The following is a 16296-nucleotide window of genomic DNA, read 5'->3' as shown; positions in this document are numbered from 1 at the left end:
TTGCCTCTCGTATTCCTTGACTCGACATTTCCAAATGAGTGCGAGGTTATATAAAAGTGCAAAGCCATTTTTTTTCCCGCCACATGCAATTGCGCCGACAGTGCAGCAGCCTTTTCGATCCTCTGTGGGAGCGCCGTGGTGCAGAGAAAAGAGCAGGCCACGCCCACCTTTGGAAGCGCACTCTTTCCGTGCAATCGGTACAGCTGGAAAGCAACGCGCCATGCGCCCGCCTTCTCAGAGGCCATGGTTGCAGTTTAGTGTTTTGTACTACTGCTCCCAGATGGCGTACAACCTGCAGGAAAAAGTCTGCTAGTGGCATGGCCGGGTTTCGGAATTCAGTTTAGCTACTGGTATGATTGAAGAACTCAGTACGATGTAGGGTTATACACGAAACAGGGTGCTAGGGTGGAACTCTTGGACTATCATTCTCTAGGGTTCTCGCGCAACTCGGCACCGGACAACTTGGCATCCACAAGCGCTTCTTGTGTGTGGCCAATTTAGAGCATCACTGGGATCATGAGAGGAATGGTACCCACGGTCACGACCATGGTTGCCAACAGGATTCCAGGGCTGATATTTGAGAGCAGTTACCTTCATGTAGCTACTATGCAAGCAGTGTATTGTAAAATGTTTTGTATTGGGAAATCTTTAAAAATTTATTATTTAAGAGTATTGCCCATGAACCCTGTTGAGAGACTTTGTGGTTACCATTTCTGGCGTGACTAGCTGCACCAGAAATGGTACCGTGTGCTCTCTGTGCAACAGTAAAGACAGTCATAAAGCGGCAGCCACGTTGAATATATTTTGAAGATATCCTTAGTGCCTATTTATCTGGTGTAAGTTTGTTGTTTTCTAGTTGTGCGATGTGTGTGTGTGCATTATCTGCAAACAATATTTTATGCATTTTAGCCTGGAAACCTATAGGATGGTGGAGCATCTGGTTGTTTTCACATGTGTCAGACAACACCGCTCCGTAGATATTTAGCAGTGTGTTCAATGTGGCTGTCGCTTAATGCTCCCACAGCAGCAGCAGGAATTTTCTCAGTGAAATTTGGGAAAGACACATTACCTGATAGCTAGCCACTCTGCTACAATGCATGAGCATGTTGTTGCCGGCCCAGCCTCCCATCATTCTATTTTCGTTTGTTCCTTTTCTGTTTCCTGTTATTTTGTCTCTGTGCATGGCTTTGGAATTGCTATGGTGAATGCACAGTAGCTATGAATAATTAATGCATTCAAAACCTTTATGAGCAAGAAAATGTCAGTCACTGCTACTCTGTATTGTCGAATCAATCTGCTTTCATTTTACCTGCAAACATGGTTGAATATCAATAACATTTCTCTAGTGGCACACCTAATGACTGGCCATCGTCGGCTAATTAATAATCAAGTAATGATAGTCATCGGCGATAGTTCGAGTTGTTAGTTACGTGCATCAACGGCATAAATTATGTACTTCATTTAGGAAATGCAGTCGAAGCCGTTTATAGCGATACCGGTTTTTACAATAGATCGATTATAACATTAGATCGGTATGTTATCGATGACATAATAACCTGCCCACTACAGTGGCTCCATGCCGTATTATTAGTTACAACAATGAAGTCTGGTTGCTAGGTGTCAATGTCTAAATGTAGGGAGGAAATCCTAAAATAACAAGAGAAAAATTCGAGCCACACTATCATAGTGAGACCTGAGTTATGAATTTTTCATAATCGTCATGAAATGCATTATTTTGGACAAATGAGACCACGTTATCATGGCGAAAGAGCTTAGCTGACGTACAACACTAGCTAAGCGTACAATTGTGTTATGTATTGCACACTGGGGCTCGAAATGAAAAAAAAAAACTCTGTATTCAGGGATTACACTTAACGAACACAAAAATGTTGGCATCCGAAGTCAAAACATTGCCCCGCTTATAAGTTTGTGGGCATACCCGGGCCACTGATAGAAGTTGGACATTGGAGTGATGTTTGTAGCATCTATTATTCTCTATCCTTGCTATTTCTCATTACCTTCATTTTACCTCTTATCGTCTCTCCCAAATGTCAAACTTCTTAAAGGAGTGCTGTTGAAGCACTCGGCATCTGAGGCTGATGTGTATTGGCACTAGGAAGCTCAATAGTCAGCATTACGAAGAAGAGTCCTGTAAAGATGGGTCAGATTCAAATGCCTCTGTTTTACTTGGTACTCACCTGTATTTGAATCGAGCCTTTAATTCCTGAACGGAAGAATATTAGCCAAATGCCCTTTCTCATTCCATCGTCCACATTGCAGTTCAAGTGTCTCTATATTCTCATTATATGCAGTTCACCTGTGATTGTCTGATTATTGGGCATTGAAACACTTGCATGGTTGCAGCAATGACTCAGCATACATGAAAGACGGCACCAGTGCAGTGGCATTTGTAATTACATTCATCACCTGAACTGCAACGCTAGTCATATACTCAACAGTAAAAAAGCCTGTTGCCGTGGGAGCAATCAGAAGCAAAATCTGGTATTGTCGAGTGCAGCCAGTTTTTGCGTGGTGTTTTGCTAATGGTAATTCCAGGTTCCCTCTTGTACCTTGTCATTGGATGACAGTGCAAGCGGCATCATGAAAAAGTTGTGTATGACAAGATTCTAATCAGCAGGTGACTGCTAATCAAAGAACTTGTAAGCGAATAGTATAACTGAAACAACGTGTCAACTGTTAACAGAACGAGGAGAGGAATAAATAAGTTATACAATATGGGACACAAGCAAATTTAGGGATGGCTGCAATAGCATTTACGACCCTGAAATCAATAAGTGTTGAAAGGGCGCATTTCAAAATCTGAAATGCAATTTCAGGTAAATATTAGCATGTGCTCCTGTAAGGTAAGCAGTGGTACTGGCTTTCGTAGTTTTTCCGTTTCATAAAGCTTTTGACTGTGGTTTCACTATCCACAGTTAAGAAAAATGAGACAGCTGCATGGATAATTCTGCCCCCAGTTAGTGCTAAATGTGCACTGCTTTCTTTGTTTCTAATATTTTCTTTTGTTTGTGCTCTTCTCTGCTTATGCATGATGTAACTATACTCGCTTCTCTTGTAAATTTTTTTAAGTGTGTCAATAAGATGTGTTGCGTATTACTATCAGTGTTTTCAGTTAGTGTTGCATGTGTAAAGCTATTTGTGTGCAGTATATATAACTATACAGATAAACTCTGCATTTTTCTAGACTCTAAGTGCTCATTCTAAGCTTCTACTGAGAATAGTTTGTATTTTTCTAGACTCTAAGTGCTCATTCTAAGCTTCTACTGAGAATAGTTTGAACACATTTTCTCTGTGTCATACCATTTGCAACATTCCTGCGATTGATGTATTCTTTCAAAAGATGTACAAAATATCTTGTTGGGAAGCATTATCTTACCACTTGTATTTGAATGTATCTCCTACCTGTAATTTGAACCATTGATAACCCATGGGAAATCACACATACCCATTGCATTGAACTAGTTACAGCTTATCTAGACATATTCAAATGTAATGTAGCTGTGACTATGATAGTACGATGACCTGTCTGTTCTTCATTTTCATTGCATTTTTTGTCACTTCGTGCGTAGGTATCCAAGTGGAGCCCTACTTGAAGGCCCTGCACATCACACTTGCATACCAGTTTCAATTGGAGCATTACGCCACATTAGAGAAGCTTAGCCAGGCTATCAACACCAACACTGCGGCATGCTGGGAACTCAGGCTGTACTCGCGTGACACCAGAATAAAAGGTTGCGAGGTATGATTGAGTATCCTGTAATGTTCTATGCTTGGACAGTGTACTTGGAAGCAATCACTTTATATGCATGGTTCCTTCATAATCTCATAGTATGGTGCCTCAAAATTGCATTCCAAGTTGTCACAACTTGTCAAAACGTTTTAAAAAGACCTTTCCACTTTTTCATACACTTAAAATTTCACACGAGGATTCTCCTAGTTGAGTAAAAACAGTAAATGCATGCGTATTGTATGAAGTGTTTCAGTAGCAGCACAGTTGTAGAGACTCTTCGCCGCCATGTTGAAGTTCGGCCTGCGACCAAGTAATGGCACCCTTTGAATCCCGTACGATTATGTCTCACCATGAGGGATGAAAAAAGGGGCGTTTTGCTCAAGATTTCGCAACAGCGTATCAACGTTACTACCATGGTTTGGTCTGCACACATGCACGTCACTTCGTAATCTTGCCATTATGAGAATGAGGTAATTCAGTTATCAGTCGTTTGGGTAGTCCCCTCCTCCCTCATTTTCTTTTAAATTCATACGCTTTCTTCAGCAGAAGAGTTTAATAAATTTGCTGCGGCATAGCTCGCTCGACTGTGATGTTTCAGTGATTGGCCATTCCTCACAAGAGCTGGCATTCCACCTAGCATTCACTGTGTCACAAGAACTCTTTCATGTGGGCTGTCCGAGAAACAGGGTTTGGAAACATATCATAGGGTGCTGCTGATTATACGTGTATCCTTGCATATTCTGTGGTATGCTTTGCAAAACAGCGCACAACGAAAAAGAATAGAAAGTGAGGGAAGACAGGCAGCACAGCTAAACTTTCCTTTGTTGTCTTCATTTTCTTTGGCACTGTGTTTGTGTGTTGTCTTTTCTCTCAAAAGATTAATGAGCAATAATAAGCCCACCTTGCCATTTGTTTTCAATTTTGTTAAATTGCCAGTACCAGCATTTTGTGGAAACTTGTTCACTGTAGTATGCACTGGTGCAAGTAACATGCAGATGTGCTTTTCATCCACTGCTTGCACACTTTGTTTATTCTCTGGAGCATCAGTATTTGTACAGCTGCCCGAATCCCTCTGAAAAGCTTCGAGGCAGAACTTCTGGAAAAGATTTCTGTGAAATACCTAAGATTGAAAAGATGAATATTCTTAAACGGGGGGTGTCGGGAATATTCATCTCTGCAAAGCTTAAGAATACTACTACTCGATGCTCTCAAGCTGCGAAACCTTGCTTCTTTACTGCAGGTCCACAAAGTGCTGTACTCGCATGTGCCAAAGGAGCCAGATGAGCTGGAGCTTCTCATCGGCGACTTCGTGTACGTGAGCGGAGAGCACCTTGGTGCGGCCACCGACGGCTGGGTGGAGGGCACCTCGTGGCTCACAGGAGCCACAGGATTCTTGCCCAAGAACTACATTGAACGGACAGCCGAGTCGGATGCCTGGACACTGCACAGGTACGACCATCGCTGAAATGAAAGGGGAACCTTAGCCACTTTATTAAGCAGTCATCGAATGACCTCAGCATCACAGTTTATGGCCTCGTGAATCGATTTGTTCAAAAATTTCTCGAATACACCAAGCATGAGTGCTACATCTCTTCTGTCGTCCCGATAAGCACGCTGAAAGATACCCGGAGGAATGGCACGACAGTTGGTTCGAGTGCATTGAATGTTTTGCTCCACACTGCTGATGCCTTCTTTCCATAACACTGCCAGCCATCTACTGAGAGGCGTGGCAGTGGTTACGTCAGCGCGCGTTGGTTTGTGAGCACGCATGATGATACACATTAGTGGCTCTCACGTGGCTCTATCCTGTTGTGATTTCTGAGCAGGCAAAAGTGGCTACTCTGTAACCTTAGCAGACTAGAAAGCACAATTATAGTGTGTGGCAGCACCCTGTGGCAAAAAGCACATTTGTTCCTATCACGGCTATCACTTTATGTCGGCTATATGCCGATTGCATGCTATTTGTTGTTTGACATCAGACATTGGTGTTGTTCGGTGCTGGCTGCTCTGAAAAGAGCGAACTCGGGTTTGGAGAAAGGGCGTTCGAGAAAATGGCATATCACGCTTCTCGCTTCCGAACTATCCTTGCTGTGCACAACTGCAAGATTTGGCTCAGCTATTCATAACAACCTGTGCTCTTCACAAGATTTGTTTCCTCACTAAGGTCAAGGAAAGGTTCGTTACCCGTTGAGAAGGCTCCTGTTTGCTGATTGCCAAACACAAACAGCTCAGCATAACCTAAAAGCCCACTGTGATGATAAAGTGGCCTGTATTGCAATGATTCCGTTCGGACCGGACCACGAGAGTTAATAACTAAGAAACTAGGATTAAGTGGATCACATTCGGCAAGCATTCTCAAATCATGTATGGTAATCTGCCACTAAGTCTCAAAAGAAAAGTATACAACTGCTACATCTTGCCGGTACTTACCTACGGAGCAGAAACCTGAAGCCTTACAAAGAGGTTTCACCTTAAATTGAGGACGACGCAGCGAGTGATGAAAAGGAAAATGCTAGGTGTAATCTTAAGAGACAAGAAAAGAGCAGAGTGGATCAGGGAGCGAACGAGATTAAGGATGTCATAGGTGAAATTAAGAATAAATGGACATAGGCCGTGCATGTACCGTGTAGGCAGGATAACCGCTGGTCATTAAGGGTAACTGACTGGGTTCCCAGAGATGGCAAACGCACGAAGTGAAAAGAGAAAGTTAGGTGGGCTGATCAGATCAAAGTTTGCATGTATAACGTGGCAGCAGAAAGAATTGATTAGCGGATCATGGGAGAGGCCTTTGCCCTGCAGTGGGTGTAATCAGGCTGATGATGTTGATGATGATTGGAATGAATGCTGTGTTATGTTATGTTTGATTGCTCTGTTTGCTTCATTTCATCACATTTATTTACTTGAAGTGTTTTCTTGCTTCTTGGCTTTGCTTGCGTGTACTGTTTGCCAAATAAATGAATATCTAATGCATAAGAGAATTCACATTTATTGTAATCTGCTTCTTTTTTGTATTTCCTCTTGTAACAAACTCTCTTGTTCTATCTTGACCCACCACTGCCATTGCTCTGAGAAGATGTGTGCCAGATTGATAGGTTCGTATACTGCATGAGCATGCACAGATAAGTTCTCGTACAAGGCCCAAGGTAGAGGAAAAAAATGTTTTGAAAGCGATAAGGGCTATATTATTAGTCTACATTATAAAGCGCACTTTTTTAGACACATGTGAGCATTATAAAGCAGGTCCTATTTTTTTACATTTTCTTGATTGATTGATTAAAACTTTATTTTTGACCTGAGAAGACGCAGGGGAGACCCCGCACTACCCGGCTAATCCCACGTTGGGACCGTCAAGCCGAGCTTGGCGGCCCGTTCACGGGCACTTTGGATGGCCAGGGTTTGATCCTTAAGTTCGGGGCTGCACTCTGTCCTCGCTGAGGGCGGCCCCGATGGCTTCACATTCCCACAACACATGATTGAATGTGGCTAACAGTCCACAAGCAGGGCAATCCGCACTTGGATACCGTTCAGGGCAGATGGCATGAAGAACCGCAGGGTTAGGATACGCACTGGCTTGCAATAGTCTTAGGGTGAATGCCTGCGCTCTGCTTAAGGCCGGGTGTGGGAGAGGGAATACCCTTCTTGACAGATAGAAGTGCTTTGTTATTTCGTTGAACGTAAGTAAGGGTTCCCAGCGAGGCAGAGGGACTGTGGAAGCGGGGCGGTCAGTGAGTCCTCACGCGGCCTCGTGTGCGCCCCCGTTCGGGTTAGAGGAAGAGCCCTCAATCGACCCCAGGTGAGCGGGAAACCAAGTGAGAGAATGGGGCGTGATACTCTTGACGCTTTGGAGAATGCGGAGGGCCTGAGGGGCTACCATCCTGGTTTCGTAGGCTTTGATAGCCGCCTTGGAGTTGCTGTATATTGACTCTCTGCGACTATCTAGCATAGCCATCGCGATTGCAACCTGTTCGGCTATCACGGGCTTCGATGTGCGTACTGTGGCGGAGCAAGTGAGCCTGGAATTTGAGTCGACGATGGAAACAGCAAATGCCTCTTGTTGGACATATGACGCAGCATCCACAAAGCTTGCATCAGTGGGGTTGCTACGGACGTGCTCGAGCAGAGCTCTACCCCTGGCCCTACGCCGACCGACGTTGTGCGCAGGGTGCATATTGCGGGGAATGGGTGCGATGCGCAGCTGAGACCTGATGTTTCTGGGAATCTGCATGGAATCGGGGCACTGGTCAATAGAGTTGAGGCCCAAATCATCGAGTATCTTGCGGCCCGATTTGGTTCCGGAAAGCCTGAGCAGCTGTGAGCGCTCTTGCGCCTCGATTATCTCTTCGAGTGTATTGTGAACACCGAGCTTGAAAAGGTTTTCAGTGCGAGTGCTTACGGGCAAGCCGAGCGCGAGCTTGAAGACCTTTCTTATGAGGGAATTGAGGTTACTTCTCTCCGCAACATGCCAATTATACATGGCCGCCGAGTATGAAAGGTGGCAGAGCACAAACGCATGTATGATGCGGATGAGATTGTCTTCCTTGATTCCGCGGTGTCTGTTGGTGATCCTCCGGATGAGGCCGAGAGCACTTTCCGTCTTGGTAGTGATCTGTCTCAGTGCAGTTCCGTTAGCGTCGTTGGACTCGATATACATTCCCAATATTCGGAGCGAATCCACTCTGGGCACTGTGGACCCCTCACTAGTGAAAAGCCGTATTTCACTTTGAGACGCAGGTTTCCAGTCACGGTGGCCGCCTTTTACATTTTCTTAATTAAAATTTTCATTAAAAGTGGACCTTACAGGAACACTTCCAGCTCGAATTTCATTCAATGAAAAAAAAAACATTTTTTTTGTAGAGACATAAAGGAAGCTTTCGCAAGTGCGCTGAACCAAAGCAAATGAGATCAAATTGACATTAAGTACATAGTGATTACGTAACCAAAAAATTATGCACTGACACTAGGGGCACCTTCGTATAACAGGCAGGCCCGATCTTGTGACATGATCCTCCTTATTGAAGTTCATTGTACACCCACTAATGTAATTAGGAAGTGTGCCAAATTTTATTGAGAGATTTATTAGCACAAATGGTGTGATCGTTTGAATACAGAAAATTACATGAAATATATGTGCTGAGAAAATTAAAAATTTTTTGAGAGAAGTGCAGTGCTTACACAAGGTGATCAGTAGTGCTAAAATTCTCTATATTTGTGGCGAGTTCCATCGTTCTGCGACGAACCTTCGCGGCCCCTGGGGGCCCTGCGCATGCCTATGGGCATCGTACCAAACATTGTCTTGGTCACCATGAACATGGACAGCCAACAGTTGTAGTCATTGAGGCTGGGCTCACGCCATTGCCCATTGCTGCCACCTCACCTAGCCAAAACAAGCTTTTTATTGTTTTGTTTCCGGCACTGCATTGATTTGGCGTATGTCCTTGTTCTCCACTTCTTTGCAGGTCAATAACCATCGTGAAGGATGTCTTCATTGACGGTCTGGACGATGCTGTACTACCAAGGAGGCCAGCAGTGGCTGCAGCACAGGCTCCACCAAGCCCTCAAGTGAGTGTCGCCCTACTACCTCTGTGCTATGCTCGAAGTGCAACAAATTTCACGGCTACCGCCCAGCTATATTCACAGCATCAGCGTGGATTGCCACCATTGGCCATAGCACAGTCGAAACCAGACACACACTCGAACCTCGTAACAACTAAGTTGCATCTTGCACGAAAATAAGTTTGCTATATCCGAAAATTGGGTAAGAAAAGTATATTCCTAACATTATATTTATTACAAGACTATTTCTCATTTACTTTGTTATAACCGATATTTCGTTATATCGAGGTTTGTGTACAGTCGACTCCCAGTGATACGAAGTTCATGAGAACCACAAAAGACTTCGAAAAGCAAAACACTGAGAAAACTGGCGCTTTTATTGCTTCGCACCTGACAGTTCTCTAATAAAATAGTCTGTCATCTTCTCTTGCCAAACATGGCTGCGGCTAGCAAGTTTTCCAAGCACAATACGTGTCAAAGTGCTTCTTCAGCATTGCCTGCAACAAAACATAAAAACTCCAGCACAAGAGCAAGACCCACAGCAACATCGGTATTCCATGGCGGTGATTTGTTTCTATGTCATCGTCCTCTAGCTGAACCATCTGCACAATATTTCTGTTCATTTGTCAACCACATGCAGCTACATTGCTGGCCATGGCAACGAATTTTTCAAAACTGACGTTGCTAAGAACGGCCTCAAAACTGCAGTCGTCAAGTTCACCTATTTACACTTGATGAAATTCCAGAGTGAGTTGGGTTTAACGCCATACTTTTGTGCGATATCTTGCTTGGCAGTACCTCCGTGGTCAACTTCTTTCAAGACTTTTGACTTCCGTTGCCAAGTCAAGCGTTCAGAAAGGGCCATGAGTTTCCCTTATGAAACGTCACCACCACAATCAGCTGAGGAAACTTGTGCGGAATTAACCCGCGGTGCATTGGCGGGCTGGTTGGTTTATCTTGCTATGTTTGAACATCAGAACTGGTCGCAGACGGAGTAGAACAGGCAAACACACACACAGCGCAGTACGTGTGTTTGAGCGCTCTTTTCCGCTAGCGTCCAGTCGCGCTCTTCCAACTTCAGCTAGACTTTTTTTTTTTTTTACAAAATACTGCAGACCATGTGGCCCATGCAGGAGGGGCAGGGTACAACATAAATACATCTACAAAGCACAATTGAATCTCATAAACAAATCGGGTAACAATAAAAAACAACTCTAAATAAAATATAATTAGGAAATAGTAAAGCAGTAATTCTGTATTGATTCAGTTGAGTCCAGATGATCAATAGGTATTAGGTTCTATTCCTCTATGGTGCGGGGAAAAAAAGAATTTTTAAAGAGTTTAGATCTGGCAACATAAGGGGAGAGTGTTAGGGGATGAGAATGACGGGTTTTCCTAGTCTCAGAAAGGGTTATGTAAGGACTGGGATCTATAAAAAATTTACGATTTAACAAAGAATGGAGGAACTTCAGTCGGGATATTTTGCGCATTATTTGAAGCGTGTGAGAACCGTTAGAACGTATAATATCCGTTACAGAATCCTCACGGCTGTATTTAGAAAAAATGACTCGCATGGCTTTTTTCTGTATTCTTTCAAGACAATTAATATTCGTTTTGGTGAAAGGATCCCAAATAATGGAGGCGTATTCTAACTTGGGTCTGATAAAAGTTCTATAGGCTAAAGTTTTCACGTCATGGGATGCATGTTTAAGCTTGTGTCGAAGTAGACATAATTTTCTGAAAGCAGAAGAGCCGGTGTTAGAAATATGGGTGCTCCAGTTGAGGTTGTTAGTAATGGTAACTCCAAGATATTTGTACTCCTTAATTTCAATCAATGAGTCTTGGCCAATGGAGTATGAAAACATCAGGGGTACTGTTTTTTTTAGTTATACGCAGGAGCACAGACTTAGAAGAATTTAGCTTCATGCCCCATTTATTGCTCCACTTAGTAATACTGTTTAAGGCTGCACTAAGCAAGCATTGGTCTTCAACACTATTAATTTCGTTAAAAATAGCGCAGTCGTCTGCGAAAAGACGAATATTTACTGGGGCTTGTATGACATCTCTTATGTCGTTGCAATAAATAAAGAATAATAGTGGGCCAAGTACACTTCCCTGAGGTTACCGGGAAAGAGTCAGATTGTTGTCCGTCGATGATAACACACTGTTTCCGATGCATTAAATAAGCAGATAACCATGATAAGATGAAGCCAGAAAAACCAAGGAACTCTAATTTGCAGATTAATTTGTCATGAGGAACTACATCAAAAGCCTTCTGAAAATCTAGAAAGATGACGTCCATTTGTCCACCTCTGTCAAGAATAGAAGCGAAAAAATGTATGACGGTATTTAATTGGGTGATTGTCGAAAGACCCTTCCTAAATCCATGTTGAAAAGGAGTTAGAATGTCATGGTCATTTAAGAAGTTATTAATGTAATCAGAAACGGTATGCTCAATCAATTTGCAAGAAGATGATAAAATAGAAATTGGACGGTAGTTTAAAACTGAAGATGGGTCGCCCTTTTTTAAAATTGGTACAATGCGTGCAATTTTCTAGTCGGGTGGAAGTATCGCGGATTCGAGAGAGACCTCAAAGATTGCGACGAGAAATCTGCTTAGTGGTTCAGCGTAACGCCGGAAGAAGGAGTTGGGAATGACATCAGGACCGACAGGAGATTTCGTCTTCAATCGTAAAAGCATGTTAAGCACACCTTGTTGAGAAATATTGATATCCAAAAAGGAGGACCGTGAAATTTGAAAAGAAGGATGAGTAGGTGGGGAGAAGACACTGTGAAAGTGGGCATTTAAAAGGTTAGCAATGCTTTTGGGGTCAGTTATTGCAGTTTCATCAACTTCTAACCAGCATGTGGCTGATGCACTCAACACATCATAACGAAATATACCTAGTTAGCCAGTGTGATCAATGCGATGCCCCGGCTTTGCCTAAACAAGATGGCCACTTCATAAACCGTGGTGCTGCAGGCAGTGGCGATGACGACAACAGCACGGTCAAACAGCTGTCTGGTATTCTTGGAAAAATTACGGCCGCCTCGAGGCTGTCGACTGAAAAATAAATTCTAACCAACCAACATTACAGGCTTTCAACTTCTAATTATCGAGCATTTCTTCCCATAGGCGTGCATGCAAAATTGATGAGACCACTTGTTGACTTTTAATTAACCGAAAATTCCTATTCCAATTAAGTGGCTTCAAATTATCGGCAGTCGACTGTATATATCAAACTACGAGGAGATTTGGAAATGCTTCTGCATGTCAGTAATTCAATATACCATATTGTGCCAATACCAGCTTGTAATAAATCATTTACATATCTCTCTAAAATCATAACATATGGTACGGGAGCTTACAGATAAACATGTGCAAAGGCGCGATTGTAATTGAGCACAACACAATGTTGAAAACATTTTTTTATTTTGGTTAAGCCATCTCCGCTTAGCAGACACTGATGAAACAGCAAAGCTGGGGGCACACAGTGGGGTACAACGAAGTGGAAGCAGTAGTGGGAGTGGTGGGAAGTGTGGCACATATCTGCAGGCGGATTTACCCACTATCTATTTGCACATCTCTTTACAATCTATGCCAGCTTCTGAACATGAGAGCCTCAACTAGTACGAATAGCTTCACACTTGAATATCATAGTGCAAAATCTAAAAATTCAATGTGACGATAAAGCTCAGTTCATTGTGGAAAAAATTTGTAAGCTTGATTAGTTCCCTGTGAGCCCACAAATTTCATTATTTCTCTCTCTTCTTTGTTGAGTCAATGTTGTCGTGCGTGCTGCTGCTTAGCAGCCTGCTATCCACGCAGCACAAGCTATGTGCTCACTGCTAATGCATTTGGAGGGGGGGAAATGTTACGGGCAGCTGTGGTTCATTTCCTGTATTGCGTGGCCTGCCATGATCGTTAATGCTCCTATACAATACAAGTGATTTTCAGGGTGGTGTCTGGACTATTCAATATAAGGAGTAATGTAATACAGGGGACTCCCATTAAACGAAACTTGGTTAAACGGAAAAGCCGCATAAACGAAACGATGTAGGCATATTTGGTTGGTTTCCTATATATTTAACAATAAAAAGTTTTGGGTAATCGCAACATTTTTCTTAGCTCACATCGGTTAAATGAAACTAAAATGGGCAAAATCCATGAACGGCAGAAGTGACCACGGCAATCTAGCAACCATGAAACAATAGCCCAAGCTAGCCTAGCTAAGCCAATCCAGCGATTGCACATGTTCGCAGATGCCGAGAAGCAATCGACATCTTGTCGTGATCTTGAGGAGTCACACTTTAGGAACCTATAGCTGAAGTTCAAGATGAGGACCTGTGCTCAAGTGGTAATGAGATGGTGTGTGATCCCGAGCCCATTTCAGTGGCTGACAGTGCAGCAAGAGATGCTGTCATCCTGTTGCAGCGCTACTTAAAACACGATGGTGGCACAGAGTTTCTGCCCAGTCTTTCAGCAATGCACTCCTACCATGTGAGAAAGTGCTTGAACGAGGCAAAGCAAATTGTTATCACCTCCTTTTTTCCGAGTCTGCAATATTAGAAACATTTTTTCTTTCTAATCAACTATAGTAGTATCGTGTACTTCAAATGTTTCTGTTCAGTCAGCCACAGTTAGTGCTTTTGAAATAAAGTCATATTTCATTCATTTTGTGGGCTTTGCTTAAATGAAACTTCTCATAAATGGAACAAAAATTTTCGTGCCCCTTTGAGTTCTGTTTTTGAGGGGAGTCCACTGTATATATACTCAACTGTGGTATAACCTTGTCTGTAGACAGATGGATATGTGTGATTCTGCCTGTTTTATCTAAAAGGCTGACTGCATACGATAACAGCATACAACAGCCCAGGGTATTAAAGTGCTGTGCTCTTAAAACGGATGTCGGTGCGTCTTTATACTTTCTGGCTGCCTGTGCGAGCTGTGTGTATATTGTTTCAGGTGTGTGCCAAAGCACCGGCAGTAGCCCAGGTGGCTCCAGCGTCACCGTCAGCTGCATCGTCGGCTGTGCAACCAGCACCTCCACAGGCTGCAGAAAGGGAGGAAAAGGTCACCACTCCGCCAAAGGAGATTATCTACGAGAACCTAGGATTTTTAAATCAAGCAGTGAGTGGGATCTTGGTTCACTGTTTAGCTGCGAAGTGGTGTGTTTTAGGGGAGAAAGGAGGGACGTTTGGTGGACTGAGAATGACTGAAGATTGTGTCAGTACAGTCGAGCCCAGTTATAACGAATTTGAGCCTGACGAGAACACGGGCCTCGTCTGGCGATGCGGCGTGCTCAAAGTAGTGGGGGGGACAAAGGACGGAGGGGTGCGTAACAAAAAGCAGTCGAGGAGAGTGGCAACTATAGGGGCGCGGAGGCAGGGTCGGCGTTTAACAATAAGAATGTATGGGCACCTCGCCGATGCCTATTCTGTTGTCGAAAGTGGTTTGCCAGGAAGAGTCTAAGCGCCGACTTCGTTCGCTGTAACCGATCAGCGGCGCTCTGAGATGTTCGTTGTAAGTGCGATTTTGTGCCGTCGAACCAATGTATATTTTCATGGTCACATGGATATTGTTTGTTTTAAGCGAAAGTTCGTTTTAAGTGGGGCCGTTATATGTGGGCTCGACTGTATATTGAACTCGAAGGGGATCGTGAATTAGTTCGATATATTGATAATTCTAAATAGTGCAAGATATGCATGTTTAAGGCCCAAATTAAAATATTTCAGCCTTCTGAAATTGTTGCAAGTGCTAACATAACGATTTGCTCCCAGTATAATGAAGAACAAGGTGGAAACTGCTAGTTGCCGCACTTTATTTCGCATGAAAATAGTCGATAAACTTGTATTGCGTCTTGCATGCCGTCAAGCTCCAGCCACCCTCAATATCATTATAGCTTTCCAAATAAGCGAATTCAGCTCGTTCCGCCACAGCAGTATTGATTGATGCAGAACCCCGATGCAAGCTTTGTAGCACGGCAAAAGATTGGTTAGCGGCAGCAGTGAAAGGGTTAGAATATTCATGACCGCACGGGTACACTTCCATGGCACTGGCAATGGCAACCATGATCTGAGCCTATGCAGTCGGAAACAGCTATGTCGTCATCTGCACCAATAAAGTTGCTCACTGTCCGAGATGGTGCACGGAAAGGCTACGTCTCAGAATTCATCAAGGCATCGTACACCGTTTTCAGTGGTCATGACGCATCTGAAGTCGTCACCTGGCCAGCAAGAAAAGTTTACGACGGTGCTTTACTTGACGTCGCTCCAAGCACCAGTGATAATTTTCATTGCTACGTGCGGGTCAACATTCAGTTCAACTCTCAAATGACGATTTGTCAGGAACGAGGCGAGAAGTACACTATTCCAGAAGGTGCAAAAGTACAGTAGTACCGCAGAACACCTGTAGTAGAATTTATGCAAAAGACAACGTTCCCAGTTCCCACCGTTGACATGTTGGCGATATCGATGTCACTTGTGGCTGTGTAGCTGGCAACCCCTGATTTCAGCTGCTTTGAGACGAAAAGCTAGAAAAAGCGTAGCCTCTCGAGACATGCGTTTTCAAACCGGAAAGACCAAATATATGTCGCAAGGTTGCATATCTAGAAGGCTATGTTTTTCAGGCTCGCATGCTATTGCATGGTAATAAACAAGGAAGGGAACGCAAACATTGCAATGAGATCTCCGAGTCGCTTCGCATTCTCATTTGGGTGTCCTCCGCAATCGGTCTTCTTGAAAAACACTATGCCCTTGCGTTAAGACCTGCAGACCACGCATCAAACATACCGGTGCACTCACAAGCGCCGCAAAACAAACCAGACATGCGCGATGGAATAATACCGCCTTTTCATCACTTGCACATGGGAAGGGATCGGAACTTGTTAGAACGCAGCCAAAAATTTATCAATGTTTGCAAGGAAAAATGCCATTTCTGGGCTTCAGGGCGACGCAGCGTTCGATATAGCGAATGTCCCGCTGTGCGGGAG

General features: G+C 43.6%; 1 protein-coding gene across 3 annotated transcripts in view; it reads left to right on the top strand.

The window, feature by feature from the left end:
- Positions 1–16296, top strand: part of Epp (Ecdysteroid phosphate phosphatase) — a 42294-nt gene that overhangs the window by 7047 nt on the left and 18951 nt on the right. For all 3 annotated transcript variants that reach the window (XM_037423187.2, XM_037423186.2, XM_075892975.1), the window contains 4 exons: positions 3591–3760; positions 4992–5200; positions 9208–9310; positions 14271–14435. In XM_037423187.2, coding sequence (XP_037279084.2) covers positions 3591–3760; positions 4992–5200; positions 9208–9310; positions 14271–14435 — 647 coding nt within the window. The remainder of the gene's footprint in view (positions 1–3590; positions 3761–4991; positions 5201–9207; positions 9311–14270; positions 14436–16296) is intronic.

The sequence above is a fragment of the Rhipicephalus microplus genome, chromosome 4 (genome assembly GCF_043290135.1).
Source record: "Rhipicephalus microplus isolate Deutch F79 chromosome 4, USDA_Rmic, whole genome shotgun sequence".
NCBI classification, from domain to species: Eukaryota; Metazoa; Arthropoda; class Arachnida; order Ixodida; family Ixodidae; genus Rhipicephalus; species Rhipicephalus microplus.
Note: the sequence above shows the minus strand (reverse complement) of the source record. Positions and strands in the feature narration are given on the sequence as shown.